At 49.6% G+C, this 14,006-nt stretch overlaps 6 protein-coding genes across 6 annotated transcripts; 1 reads left to right on the top strand and 5 right to left on the bottom strand.

The window, feature by feature from the left end:
• Positions 1–1,469: 1,469 nt before the first annotated feature.
• On the bottom strand, positions 1,470–2,976 carry ASPBRDRAFT_76864 (transcription initiation factor TFIID subunit 11 family protein). The gene is made up of 2 exons (XM_067629338.1): positions 2,256–2,976; positions 1,470–2,191 (listed from the first exon to the last, which is right to left on the bottom strand). The coding sequence occupies exons 1-2, from the start codon at positions 2,750–2,752 to the stop codon at positions 1,657–1,659; spliced, it is 1,032 nt and encodes a 343-aa protein (XP_067476601.1). The 5' UTR covers positions 2,753–2,976; the 3' UTR covers positions 1,470–1,656.
• A 414-nt stretch (positions 2,977–3,390) lies between these two features.
• ASPBRDRAFT_131056 (adenosylmethionine decarboxylase SPE2) lies at positions 3,391–4,946 on the bottom strand (the record flags this gene model as incomplete). The annotated part of the gene is made up of 2 exons (XM_067618292.1): positions 3,391–4,769; positions 4,826–4,946. 2 exons carry the CDS (start codon positions 4,944–4,946, stop codon positions 3,391–3,393), a joined length of 1,500 nt encoding a protein of 499 aa, XP_067476600.1.
• Positions 4,947–5,047: 101 nt separating this feature from the next.
• Positions 5,048–5,661, bottom strand: ASPBRDRAFT_130834 (uncharacterized protein; the record flags this gene model as incomplete). Its single annotated transcript, XM_067618264.1, has 3 exons — positions 5,048–5,169; positions 5,255–5,356; positions 5,445–5,661. Coding segments are annotated over 3 exons (441 nt in total), but the record flags the coding sequence as incomplete, so codon positions are not given.
• Positions 5,662–6,240: 579 nt separating this feature from the next.
• ASPBRDRAFT_45653 (TATA-binding protein-associated factor TAF6) lies at positions 6,241–8,218 on the bottom strand. Its single transcript, XM_067625463.1, has 3 exons — positions 7,640–8,218; positions 7,155–7,573; positions 6,241–7,096 (listed from the first exon to the last, which is right to left on the bottom strand). Exons 1-3 carry the CDS (start codon positions 8,007–8,009, stop codon positions 6,542–6,544), a joined length of 1,344 nt encoding a protein of 447 aa, XP_067476598.1. The 5' UTR covers positions 8,010–8,218; the 3' UTR covers positions 6,241–6,541.
• Positions 8,219–10,454: 2,236 nt separating this feature from the next.
• ASPBRDRAFT_208950 (SDR family NAD(P)-dependent oxidoreductase) lies at positions 10,455–11,003 on the bottom strand (the record flags this gene model as incomplete). The annotated part of the gene is made up of 1 exon (XM_067621849.1): positions 10,455–11,003. The coding sequence occupies one exon, from the start codon at positions 11,001–11,003 to the stop codon at positions 10,455–10,457; it is 549 nt and encodes a 182-aa protein (XP_067476597.1).
• Positions 11,004–12,295: 1,292 nt separating this feature from the next.
• ASPBRDRAFT_57035 (putative meiosis-specific topoisomerase Spo11) lies at positions 12,296–13,801 on the top strand (the record flags this gene model as incomplete). Its single annotated transcript, XM_067627675.1, has 7 exons — positions 12,296–12,587; positions 12,632–12,698; positions 12,760–12,868; positions 12,922–13,008; positions 13,058–13,138; positions 13,199–13,270; positions 13,322–13,801. 7 exons carry the CDS (start codon positions 12,296–12,298, stop codon positions 13,799–13,801), a joined length of 1,188 nt encoding a protein of 395 aa, XP_067476596.1.
• Between the last annotated feature and the right edge of the window lie 205 nt (positions 13,802–14,006).

The following is a 14,006-nucleotide window of genomic DNA, read 5'->3' as shown; positions in this document are numbered from 1 at the left end:
AGAAGTCGGACCAGGTCATGACAGTTCGACTGAATAATGACATCCTTATCTCAAGGGACTGCGCAGCAGTTCGAATACCACGCAAAAGAACCGCGGCGCGACCTGCAAGGCAGGCAAGGTCAAGCACCTCATACAATATTACTTCAGAACACACAATGGCTATACACCGGCGTCCATCTTCATGCGATTGTGTCTGCCGCCTTTCTCAAAAAGTAAACATGGCATTTCGCCGAAGAGCGTCCAAGCTCAAACAGTCAGTCACTGTTCTACATGCAAAACGACACTGGTCACTATCCTACATACGAAAAAGGAGAGTGTACGTACATGGATCACACCATTGTCACTATCTTCAACTACTACAAGTACATAAACACCTCAGCGAGTCCTCTCATCCTCATTCATCTACTAGACGAGCAGGAGATCATTGATACTTTAATGCTAAATTATACTTGGAGAGACGCATGCCGAGTATAGGTATGAAACATACTATGAATAACATATATTGAACAAGATGTGTTCTATGTCTATCAATATGGCAGACAGTCCATTGCAGCCGGCTGAGTATCCAGCAGGACAAGTCTCTAGCGGCTATCGTGCCTGTCACAATGTCTCCCTGTCGGGGATGAATACTTACGGGAAAAACCTATTTATTTCCATTAGTGATCAATGTTCATTGAACTCTATATTAATCGAAAGAAGACGAATTGGGAATTGGTGATGATACCGGCAGTGTGCTATGTGCTGCGCAACCACTGCAGCACCATCGGTTGTTGTTTCGGTTGATACTGCTACTATTCCAGTATCAACAATCAAAGCAAAGAGCAAGAGACGATATGAGTTATGATGGTAAATGCTTGCTTGGCTTGCATTGGTATATATGATACTAAAAGTGAGGGGAGGGCCTACTGCTAATATCAGAGGTCTGTCTCTCTAGTATATCATTACTATGTATGGAACTGAGAGGGTAGTGCAACCACTGCAGCACCATTGGGTTGCTTGGGCTGGTACTACTATTAGTTCAGTATCAGCAACCGAAGAAGACAGAGGAGATATGATAGACATTAACGATGTTGGTACTTCAAAACTGGGGAATGGAAGTGAAAAGGGGTGGTGGATAATGACGAATGGTTGCTCCCTTGGGTACATCTGATATCAATATACCAGGGTATACTACTATTAGTAGTAGTAGGATCATATGTCTATCTATATCGTTCAAGTATGAGTGCGTTATTATTCTTATTACATGCTAATGTAAACACAATATTGATATCAATACATTCATCCCATCCCATATTCGACTACAGCTGGTACTCCGTATGGTAGTAGAGCGTAGGAAACTTCAAGGGGAGAACAGCTTTTGAAGCCATGAAATACTACGGAGGACACACATTGCATTTAGCGTCGCAGCAGGTCAGTGACGTGTACTCCTAGACCTATTCCTATGCATGCGGTGGTGGATATGCACGCTACCATCTATTATTTCCTGGGGGTAGAATCAGGATTAGGACGAGTATCCGTGTGCGCAAATATAGACAATCCGTCTATCGTCATTTATTACAATACTATCATACCAGTGGTCGTGGTCAGTATTTCAGCGCCTATCACCCCATCCCTATCGAGGCTCACGGCTCTACCATTAACCATATTTTGCATCCATCACCGGAAGATGCGCCGTCCACCAACACTACCAGCCGACCAAGTCACCGACCCTCGCACCCCCAAATTGCCCATACTCAGCCCCGAGAACCCTACGCCTCCACCCTCGCCATCCCGCTTGTACCGCCGCAGCGCTTCCCGTAGATGCGAGGGCAGCAGCTGGCTCCGATGCGGGTTCGGAGGCAACTTAACGTCTTTCTTCCCGGCAGGCCCAGACATAGACCCCCGTTCCACCGGCTCCTGCTTGATACCTCCAGGTGTCATTGTTGTCGTTTGTGCTTGTTCAGCTTCAATCGCAGCCAACGCCGCCTGATCATGAGCCAGAGCCCACTCAGCCTGTACTGTACGAGCCTTCTCAATAATCTCACCCGCAAACACCTTCGTAAAACCGTTAATCGTCGTAACCACACTAGCAGGCACAGACTGCGACAGAGCATGATTGACAATACGTCGGAGCGTCTCTTTTCGTAACTTGGCTCGTTTGAACAGATCGTATCGTTCCGACTGGATGGGATTGAATGCATCCACCAGCAACCTGAGCATCAAAACAGTCAGCACAAACATCCCGAAGGGGGATAGAAAACATCGAATATACATACGCCATATTCTTCTTCTCCGCCTCCGTATCGGTCGTCCCCTCCTCCCTCCCCAACAATTCCCCCTCATCATCAAAATCCTCATCCTCATCTGCATCCTCACCCCCTCCTCCAGTACCACCAGCACCTCCACCACCAGCACCACCCCTCACAGATGCACCATCCGCATCCACGGAACCCATTCTATCCATCCCCGCGCGCAGACTCCCTTCCTCCCTCTCGCGCTCCTTCTCCGCTTTACTCTTCCTACCGCGCTTCTTGCCCTTCGTGAGGAACACGCCATCGGCACTGGTCCCGCCTAAACTGCCTGTAAAACTGCCCGTTACGCTGCCGGCGTCGCTGTAGGTGCGCGTGTCTGCGTCGATGGTGTTGGGGAAGGAGGTCTGGCGGAGGGGGTGCATGCGCGGTCGTTTGGGATGGCTGCCGAGGGGTTGGGAGGCGGCGGAGGAGATAGAAGGGCGTTTGAGAGGATTAGAGGAGGGGGGTGGTGGTGAAGACATGATGGCGATTGTATGTGTATGTGTTTTGGCGAAACGAGTGCAGCGTTGGTTGTCGAGAACCGACAAGGCTCGCTGCGCGGATGAAAAAGTCGTGTCTCGATCTGTCTGCGGGATCCCGGTAAGGCGCAAAGTCAAGTTTCAGTCGTTCAAATCATTTAGGATGGAAGGTGTAGGGTTGATGGACTGGATCTAAAGACAGCTTGGGAAAGATGATGCGATGATGCGATGATGCGATGAAGCAGATGGAAGAACGAAAGGAAGGCGGCTTATCGGTGTTACGGCGCCCCCATCCGGCAAGTCTGCCGAGTGGTCGACTTTCCGCCGGCGCGCTCCTGCGCCCGCCCGCTGCTTATTTCTACTTCACTCCTTCTTTGCTCAACTACTCAGGATTTCTACGATGAATGCGCCTGATCAGTCCGTAAGACGGGTAATATTCGTTTTAAAAATAACCACAATGCCATGAGGCGTAAGCGAATGTGGATACTAACATTGCTCAGAAGGAACAAAGCTCAATCGCTCGATGACAGAAAAGTAACAGCTGACAAAACCCGAAATTATGAACAGTCAAGTAAACGAGATATCATTCTCCCACTTCCATCTCACCTATCATGCATGGAACGGACACCGTGTTCGCTGGCTCAAACGCGCTCTTCTCCGAGCCGAGGGGCCCCCCCTTTCCAGTCAAGACGTTCGTAGTAGCGGAACACAAGGTCATATCCGTCCAAGTCATGCACGATCCTATCCACCCGACGATATCCTGCCACATTTTCCATCTTGGTGCGACGAGCTGCCTGCCGCTCAATGTACTTGACTTCCTTGATGTGATCCAACTCGCCGTCGGCGGTAGTGGTCTCAGGCTTGGCCTCGAACAAGGTCACCGTGAAGCGTCCAGGCTTGAAGATGTTCACCACCTGCTGGATGATCTCCTGCGTGGTCTGGCCATTCTGCGAGTGCGGCACGTTGGTCTCAAACGACGCATAGGAGCAGTGAGGCTCCGGGGTCACATGCACGGTGAAGTAGTGCGTTCCGGTGTTCTGGTCAGGCGTGGGAATGACGCCGTTGGCGGAGAATCCGCACGGAGTGAACAGGTAGGCGTCAATCCGAGACTCGGGGAACTTGGACTTGGGATAGACGTCCGAAAGACCACACGACTCCGACACGACCGTTCCCAAAGCGTGACCCTCGGTAGTCAGCTCGGGAGGCAAGACGCGGCTGCCGTTGGACGACACATCATCCATATCGGAGTTGTTGCTGAAGACATCAACATGGTCGTCGTTGTCGGCTTCGAAGTTGCAGTAACGCTTCTCGGCAACAGCGGTAGCGTGGTCGAGGTAGAATTGCTTGGCGTTCTCCTCATCCAGGTCGGTCATCAACACCTCCAGGGTCTCATCCTGGTCCTCGCGGGTCTGGTACGCTCCAGCCGCGGGCACTTGAAGCACCTTGGTCTCGGTCACCGGATCCTCCGACTCCACTCGAGGGCTGGTCGGGGGAGTGAGCAAGGTGTTGGGCTCAGTCAGGTAGAGGTACCAGTGCTCGCCGTTCATCTTGCCAATCATGTAGGCGCTGCCGTTGAGGAAGAGCTTGTCCATGGTGCGAACCTCGTCTCTCCAGCTGCGGTGGGGACCACGCTGACGGTCAGGGAAGAGGAAGTTCTTGCGGCTGTAGAACACGCGGTACGGAGCCGCAGCGACGGAGATGCCGCGGGAAGCAGGAGCGGTAGCGCGAGGGAAGCCACCAAACAGAGCCGCGATCTCGAGGATGCGGGGAAGTCCCGACAGCAGGGTAGTCGTACCACAGGTCTTCAGGATCAGCTTGTGCGGCCAGACAAACATGCTGGACTCGGACAAGAGATAGGCGTCGACATCCTCGGACGAGACAATGGAGAGGACTTGGCAGTTGACGAGATCAAGCATGTCCTTCCAGATCTCTTCAGGCACAGCCTTCAAGCCGGCAGGACCGGCAGATCCCAGTTCCTGAGCGGACGGGGCAAACCAAACCTCCAGAAGCTTCTCGGGGCCTTTATTCACGTCAGTATAATGCCAGCATAGCGCTACAGATATAACAGTCACGTACCTTCGAAGGCGTTGGTCGAATCAAGATCCTGGGTCGCCTCATGGTTGATCGTCAAGGACGGGGTCCCCATAAAAGAGGACGGCGACGTGGTGTAGTGCTGGGGGATTCCAATGTAGACCATCTTGACCGATTGATTAATGCGACGAATTGATCGGTTTAAACGGATGGGGCAGCTATAAAGCAGGTGCGCGCGACTGGATTTGTGGACCGTAGACAAAGAGCCTAGGAAGCACTATCTGCTGCCCAGACGAACAGGGGGGCTATGTCCGTCTGAGAGAGTAGGCCCTTAATCTGTTTTTGAGGTAATTGGCACTCAGCCAAAGAGGGGTAGGTTCGATAGAAGCCTGAAGGGCTGCTAGGGAGGGCGGAAGGAGAGGGAAAGGAGGAAAAAGCCTCTGGAAAAGGGAATGGTGACTATCTGGTCGGGACCCTCGTGCTGGAAGATACCGATACCGGCGAAAGTATCGGGTCTAGCAGACGAGAGTATCTGCTTTTTGAAATTTGAGAGAGGAAAAAATGAGGTTTGCGCGACTGGAGAAAAAAGGTGGGGTTCAGGCGTGTTATCGGGGCCTACACGCGATCTGTTAGCCATGACAGAAACTTTTGACCCACCCGAGACAAGAGACAGAAAAAGGCGAAACATACTTTGCAGGCTTAGACAGGTATCGTAGTAGATCCTTCGGGTTCATGGAAGGCAGGACAGAAGACGAGCTTAAACAAGCACAATGTCGTGGGAAGCCACAGCACTGAACATCTGCGAGGCGACTCCGACGGCAACGATAACGGGTAGGGCAAAGTGTGCAAAGAGCAGCAGGAAAGAGAGTTGGCTCTTTGATCACTCAATGAGTCAAAGACAACCAAAGCAATGACACCTCCACCAAGTTTGGGAGAGGACAGGAGGGAAATAAATAGAATTTAAAAAGGGCACGCGGACGTGGGGGGGTAAAGGGAAGAAAGAAGTAGGTATTGACGGACGATGTTTGAGCGATTATTATTGCTGTCTGGGATCTGTGGGCCCGAAAAAAGTTCGTGGGGCGGGCAAAGCAAAAGAGGCCAATCTGGGTTGGGCGCTTTGGGAATCAAGCGCAGCGCAGAATCTGAGAGAAGGCGGGAAAACGGTCAGGGTCGGAGGGACACCGCGAATGGATGAGGGGGACGATGCAGGAACATATAACACACCTGGCAAATTATAAATTTAGGCCAACCACACACGATCCCTGGAGAGGCAGGAGGGCGCGATGGATGAATTGATGATGGAGATACTCCGTCGATGGCCGGAAAAAGAAGGCCAGGAATAAGGAATGAGCCGGTGGTATTTTCCCTGCCAAACCAGAACAAGAAGAAAAAACCCGACAATTTGTGCCCAACCAGGCAGGCGGTGGTGGTACAAGGGTCACCCAAGAGGGTGACGTCGTGCTCTCCCTCCCATCAGGAAAACCGGTCACATTCAACACTACTCTTAACACTTGTAGTAACTTCAGGTTGAACATCGAATCAGTATATCATGCAGAGGTACAATTCGCTAGCTAGCATTCAAGAATAGCCCCGATCCCCCTTTGTCTAAAACACCCTTTGCCCAAAACGCCGAATCTGTCCATGCCCAGCAACAAGGAATCAACTAAGAACCTTGAGAAGAAAAGAAAAGATAAGAAATCACGCATGCCTCTTCACCGGCCACCCCCCTAAGATGTAACATCCACAGTAGATACAAGATGATCAGGATGTAGACTCCACAATGGCATGAGCGAGGTCAACTTCCCCCGCGTCACTAATCTTCGCGGCCAGAAACTCGCCCACTTTCTGACTCAGCCGATCTCGAAGGCCATCCGTCACCATCGCTCCATGTCCGTTGGCCAGTGCCATGCGGCCCTCCCGTAGCGTGTTCAGCACCCCCAGCAGCACGCTAAGGACCCGTTCTGCCTCCGGTCGGCGTGGACTCTCCTCCGCCATGCCATCCTTGAGCAGGTTGCCGTACGTCGGCAGATTAGGCAAGATCAGCACCCGCACCGCCTCTGCTCCGCCAACCGCGTGCAGTCCGATCACCGCGCCATAGTGCGCCCCAAACGGCTTGGACGGGTCCAGGAACGTCTTCAGGCACGACCGGGCCAGTCGTGGTTTGAGCGTGTGCGACGAATTGGAGTATTTCTTCGCGATCAGGCCCAGGAGCGATGCCGCAAGGTCGCGCAGGGCAAATTGCTCCGTCAGTTCAGCATTGCCACCGAGTTGTCGACCGATCAGGCAGGTCAGAATAGGTGGAACAAGTGAGGCGATCTATTAGGAGTCAGTGAGAAATGTAATCGGCCTTGTTCATGTGGTAATCATGACTCACATAGGGGTCCACGTAGAGTGACTTGTTCTGTACCAGAGCCTCGGCCATGTGCATCACCTGCGTCAGGACAAAGACATCCTTCAGCCCATGCGTCACCTTCTCCGAAATGAACTGCACAAAATATGGCACCAGCTGGTGTAGTCCAGGATCCTCTCGCAGACTGGAATATCCAGATGTCCTGTATTCCTCACTGGACTCGTCCAGGAAGGCGTTGCAGACTTTCTCAAAGTATAACTGAAGCTCCTTGGAAAGCACATGCTTCACCAGCGGCTTGACGGAGACATTTCCTCCTCCACTCATAGCCGCCAATGTAGAACTTGCGTTGGGTCCCTTGGACATCAGTTCCAGGTTTCTCGAGTCGGCCGCCGTGGGGTTCTGAGGAATGGACGGTTGTACACCTTCAACCGCCAACCAATGGGCTAAATGGAGTCAGCATGCCAACGTTAATTGCAAATGTTTCCACACAGCAGCAGGGCCAGAAATACCTGTGAAAGAGATCTCCCGAGGAACTCTGGGCAACGGCGCATTTATCAACTTCTCAAAGTCCACTTCTTCGTCCTCCACGTAGAACAGCGGCTGACCAGGCCCCAGTGACGCTTCTCCAAACCGCAAGGGCCTTGTAGACTCGTATCCGTACAATGGCTCCACATCCAGTACACGCAGTGCCTGCGCGACATCTTGCGTTGTGAGTAGCGTGCGTCGACTATGGCGCATGAATTTGAGGGCTTCTTCGAGGACCTGCGCGACGCGGTACTCGACGTCGCGGGCCAGGTTCTCAGTGACATCATTGTTGAGGTTCACGACACCGACCGACTCGGCGACATCGCGAATATTATCTGGGTTCCAAACGGACATGGTGGGCGTGGGTGTTGTAGTGGAGGTCAAAGAACGGAGGTAGGAGGTATGGGGTGCGTAGGAGGGTGTAACGTCGTCGGCTCGTCAACGAGGGGGCCTGTAATCTCGTGCGATGTGAGGCGAGCAGATGATCATTGAATTTATTGTCCGGGAATGGCGAGAATCATTCTGGAAGGCCCAGAGCAACAATGTCGAAATGAACGAGAGCAGATAAATGCGATGCGGGAACGGAGAGAGCTTCGGAGGCAGAAGGCGGAGAAAACCTGCCGCTGGGGGCATCCACACGTGCATGTTCAACAATATCCACGTAGGATAAGTGCAATATGGATAAAAATAAATTTTATTCGGAACAAAATTAGTACAAGCTGCCAATTTTATTTCCAGATAAAAGCAAATATGCCATCGATATAGTAAAATATTCTATATTCCGACTAAAGCATAAGAGAGATAAAACTGCTAACTAGGAACGGTCGTACTCCTAGTCTGCTAGGTATACAGTGCACTATCCCACCCCCCCAAATAAAGGTTCAGCGCAAGGTCCCAAAGAAGACATAGTGCCAGACTTGAGCATGAACATCAAAGTAGCTGAAGTATTCCCTACGCATTGAGTAGTACATCTACTTCCAACATCAACGAGCAAGTACACGAATGGTGAGTTTCTTATGCCTAATATTAGCTCGATTATCTAGTCTTTGATCCATTCCACAAACACATGGCCATCTCTCGCATTTTTGCCATTCCATGGTCACTCCACTCCATAGTCCCTCTCATCTGTGTGATTTAGGTAATCTGAGTTTTGTTGAAGATATTTGCAAGGCAAATATACAACTCAAGGTGAGAAAAGCTTAGCATGAAGGATCTCTTTTTCTAGTCAGAGATCCGGGCTTACTCCTGGGGATATTGGATGGTCATCGATCTCATGCCCACCTTCCAGGTCAATACGAGGCAGTCTGTATGGAGCTGGGAAAGGCAGTCTAAGTGACTCCTTAATCACGGTCGTCTTCAAAAAGACTATGAGCTAAAAATCCGGGATACATACATAATTCCCGGAATCTGTTAATGACCAGATACGGTAGGTTGTGTAGATTTTGGTAATCAATACTCCCACCTGCGTTCACTAGTTGGGACTCGGGCTCTTCTCTCAACTTCACCTCAGATGCAGGGTGTTTTAGAAGATAGCACTATCATAACGAAGCTTGTCTTCGCAGGGGTCGCCGAGAAATGCAATAGAGTCATTTAACCCAATACCGCCCCCCAAAAAGATAGCAGGATATTTGTTGAAGTTTGTCCCATTTGAAGACCCTGGGCTTGACTAGCACAGGCTTATCTAACTCTACTTATGTGTACATATCAAAAAGTCACTGTTGTTAACGTGAAGTTCATTTGGGTGAATTCGGACGACAGAGTCTGTGTTAGTGAGCATAGAAAGTGTCATGTCCGGATCTTCCACGGTGCCAGGCCATAATCTATATGTAAAGATTGGAATTCTTTAAGAGCACTGTCTATTCGATTAACATCTTTATAAATCTCATACCAACTGGTCGCAACGGCAATCTGCGGTCTGGGAAATTTGGTGAGGGGATAAGAGTAGAGGCGAGCACTGAAAACGCTACCAATATAAATAAAGATACCGATAAGTACTAACGAACCGATATTAGCAGATATCATTTTGTCCAGATAGCATAGCTAGAGCAGCCGTGGCTTGAGGTACAAGCGGTTAGACAGCAGTGTGCTGGAGTCATACATCTTGATGACTGGAATTATCAGTCACTGCACTGTTCGTTCTTATTCTGACATTGGAAAGGGTATCCTTTAGCTCCACAGTATATCAGCCTAAATGCTGTCCCTTATATGTTATTCCTAGTAGGGATACTAACACCGGAGTGTACTACAATTACTATTCACGAGCACTGTTCTAGAATACTGCAGAAGACCGCATTGCCCCTACATTCCAAGGTATGTCGTCAAACATAACTAGGTTGAGCGTCCTACATGATGATAAGGGTTTGTACAAATTTAGTCCCCTATCTGATAGGATTATCCAGATGCCTGAGAGATGCGAAGCTACAAAGTCACAAGGGCTATATTACACTCTGCAAACTTCTAAACTTTGGAAGCTCTTACAACATACCAAAGAGACAGGATCTTGTGCACGGGACAAGGAGTGTAATCCGTAATTGGTAGCATCGAGGATTCATCTCACTCCCACCCATTAAACGAGCTCATAGCAAGGAGTACCCTGCATCGACAGGAATAACGGCTCCCGTAACATACGAAGAACTCTCAGATGCAAGCCACAAGACACTGTCTGCAACCTCCTCCGGTTGGGCACAGCGTCCCAATAAGGATATTTGCTTTGCAAGTGCGTCTTCACTGGCACCTATCTTCGTTATAGCGTCGGTAAGCATCTCAGTCTTGGTCATGCCGGGGGCTACGGCATTCACCCTAATCTGGTTGCAACCGTTTTCCTTTGCAGCTGGTGGTCAAAGCAGCCACGCCTAATTTGGAAGTACAGTATGCAGACATGATAGGCCTCGTCTTTAGAGCAGCGCTGGAGGAGATGTTGATAATGGAACCTCTGCGACCTTGCTTGATCATCTGTCGCAATTCCCACTTCAGGCTGTAGGCGACGCTGGACAGATTGGTATTGATCACTTTACTCCATTCAGTCTCGTCCAACTCGGAAATTGGCATAAATTTCCCATTCACGCCTACATTATTCACTGCAATGTCAAGTGTGCCGAAAATCCTGGTCGATGTCTCAACCGCGTCTCGGATGCTATTGGAGCTGGTAACATCTGTTCTGATGAAGCGTGCTTCATAACCCTGGCCGACGATTTCTTTCTCGGCTTGTCTTCCAATGACCTCGTCAATGTCGGCAATCATGACTTTCACGCGAGATCTAGCGAATGCAGATGCAATTGCTTTACCGATGCCCCTCCCGCCTCCTGTCACCATAGCGACTTTACCATGTAGACCAATGGGGATAGCCATTGTCAAATCGATGATGATTAGCCAGCTGCTATGGATCAGATCGTGCAGTTTCGTGGCATTCAAGATGAAATAAGAGAACGCCAGAAAAGAGAGCTCTCTTGTTCAAGATAATTCATGTCAAGCAGGAGCCCTTTAAGCAACCAAACTGCAAGTTTGGTATTTCACTGTAGTTCAGTGCATCGGATATATGTATATACATGCATCCGTTCCTTCTGAAAACTTTGGAAATGCAAAATCTGATCGATATCGCTGCATTAGCTTATAAGATCGAAGCTGTGGCTGGTGGTATGCCTGTCTTGACGTAAACGGGTCACTCTGACACCTTCTCTGCCGGGTCTTCCGGGGCGGATGCTGCAACCGTCTTTCGATACCTCAATTGAGTTCTCACAATATACAGCTACTTGAATGAAATTTGAGCAGTTCTAACAGGCGGTAGTCGTGCATTTGTGGAACAAACGGCGATGTGGTTACACCAGGCCCCGTTGATCAACTGGTACAACGCTCCATCATAACTCATTCGCATCGGGAAGTACTAGTACGGCTAATCCTTGTGGAGTAGTTATCATGCGTTTTAATGGCAGCATGTCAGATATAAAACACTCCTATTCGAGGTCAGCGAAAGTGATAATATCCTGCAGGTCCTTGGAAAGGAGTCACAAGCAACCCTCGGCTCATCGAGGTTGGAAATCGAATGACAAGATACAGAAGGGTAAGGCAATTGAGGTGCGAGTGAAATAAAAGTACCTTGACTGTGATTGGAATGCCTCGGATTGTGTTTATTCCATAGTCCAGAGGGCACGACGTACGCCTCATGGTAATTGCCAGGTTGACATGTGGTGCCTTTTATCAACGTTAGCATTACTGATGCTTGCCTGAGTATACTCTGGAGTAATTGAGTGGAAGTAAGCATCAATGATGATTCTTGACACAGATTGGTCATTCTCTCCAGCTGCCTATGCAGATGGATGCTGTTGCTGTATGGAAGCATGAGCGATATCTCAGAAACATTAGTTTAGCTATCTTCGCGCCTGGAATTACAAGCCGCCAGCTTGCTATACTTCGGATATTAGACAGGCAACACCACTCTGAATTGTCATCTTGACAATTGTATTGTAAAGAAAGGACTAATTCAGCTTGTAATGATGTGATAAAGCTCAACTTAATGGATTTCAAGGATCGATTACTATCGAACTCGTGACCCATCCTAGACTGTTTTCACCCCCCACCTCCCGATCATCTGCTTCATACTTCTACAGATCACACACTCTCACGCCATTTTGATTCTAGAAACGATGGAAGTATCACACTTGAATGACATGGAAATCGAGCCATCAGAAACACCAACAATCATCGCTACAATTCCCCAGACTCCAGTCCAGAGCTACATTCAGGAGACGATAGCAGCAATCCTGGATGAGCTTTCCTCCTCTGAAGGCCATCCCTCCATTACTATCAAGCAGAGATGCAAAAAGCCCGCATCTTTATTTATTAACCCACAGACATTGGCCCTGGAGACCACAGAAACGCACACATACACCACCTACAGATGGCCCGGCAGCGATGTGAACGAAGCCTGGAAGTTCAGTATGATTTCCATCACCGATTATAGACTCCACTGACCATTATAGGGGCTGCTGTTCGAGTCCTGACGGCCATTGCAGAGGCAGTTCAAGCGGAATCGGTGGTTTCCAAGAGGTGATTAACACACACCACCCGTACACTCTAATGGCTTGTTCATGTTCTAACTTCAGAGCAGAGATATATACTACAGAGATCCCACCTGCTTTGGCACCCAAGGAAGTGTCAATACACTCGTTGACGACTTTGCTCACACGATGGGAGTGGATCGTGCTGCATTATATGTGGTTTGTGGGTCTCAACGTATCTACTTCTAAGATCCTAAGATCCCGGAATACAGGAAGCAGCAGCAAAAGGACTCGTCGTGGGATACTATCAGATGACCACTAGAAGCGGCGCAGTGGTAGATGCGCGTCTCTCATACCAGGTCTGCTTCGGCCATCAACATCACACAAGATACGAGCTGAAAATCGCAGGATACCCTAGTACCTAGACTGCAAGACATCCGCAGTATCGACCTCACGGATGCTGCCTGGGTATTGCTCCTAGAGAAAGAGGTCTCTACTACCATTATAATCTCTTGTATCGGACTGGAGTGCGCTAAGACCCTAACTTAGGCTGTCTATCGTCGACTCGCGAGCAGCAACTACCACATCAGATCTGCAGCAGGCAAGGGTATCCTCGTCACCGTAAGTGCCGATCCCGGATTACATATCAAGAGAAAATATCAACAATCATAGGGGAAAGGATATCCCGATCTCAACACTCGGGCATTCGTCCGAAAGCTCTTCGACCACAGCCACCAAGTTACCAAACGACCGCAATTCTACGCCTTAGTGGACGGCGACCCAGACGGCATGGCCATCATGGCCACATACAAGTATGGCTCTGTGGCCTTTGCACACGAGAACCGGAACTTGAATGTCCCCGGTCTGCACTGGTTGGGGCTGAGAATAGCGAATGTAGTTGCAGGAGCAGATCCGCTAGGCGATGACACGCTGATCCATCTTACAAAGAGGGATAGGAAGAGGATCGTCGCTATGCTGTGCAGGAATCCTGTCTGGGATGCTGATGGACCGGAGCCGGAATGGCGGGTCGAACTGCAGCAGATGCTCATGCTGAATGTCAAAGCAGAGACGGAGATTCTATATGACACGGAGGGGGGATTGACAGGATGGCTGGATCGGAAGCTGGTACCTCTCGTACAAAGCAGTACGTAGTAGGTAGGTGGAATGTGTCCATGACTTTGTGTGGTTATAAACAACGAAATAACCATATATACTGACCAAAGCATCGATGCATTCCTGACCATGCATATCTACCCCAGGACTGGACGTTAAAGAAAAAAAATATATATGGAAAATTATAAGGAAATGAGAAGCGAACACACCACAACGCCAACCCAAGCAACCAATGCATCCATCC

This window comes from Aspergillus brasiliensis (assembly GCF_001889945.1).
Source record: "Aspergillus brasiliensis CBS 101740 unplaced genomic scaffold ASPBRscaffold_10, whole genome shotgun sequence".
In the NCBI taxonomy this organism is placed as follows: domain Eukaryota; kingdom Fungi; phylum Ascomycota; class Eurotiomycetes; order Eurotiales; family Aspergillaceae; genus Aspergillus; species Aspergillus brasiliensis.
Note: the sequence above shows the minus strand (reverse complement) of the source record. Positions and strands in the feature narration are given on the sequence as shown.

Bases quoted from the DNA above. Each gene is read 5' to 3' on its own strand.
- ASPBRDRAFT_76864 (XM_067629338.1), bottom strand. From the start codon at position 2,752: ATGTCTTCACCACCACCCCCCTCCTCTAATCCTCTCAAACGCCCTTCT. The intron at 2,192-2,255 runs GTATGTATATTC...TTTGATGCTCAG, and splicing joins GCGGAGAAGAAGAATATGGC to GTTGCTGGTGGATGCATTCA.
- ASPBRDRAFT_45653 (XM_067625463.1), bottom strand. From the start codon at position 8,009: ATGTCCGTTTGGAACCCAGATAATATTCGCGATGTCGCCGAGTCGGTC. The intron at 7,574-7,639 runs GTATTTCTGGCC...GACTCCATTTAG, and splicing joins TCGGGAGATCTCTTTCACAG to CCCATTGGTTGGCGGTTGAA. The intron at 7,097-7,154 runs GTGAGTCATGAT...GACTCCTAATAG, and splicing joins CACTCTACGTGGACCCCTAT to ATCGCCTCACTTGTTCCACC.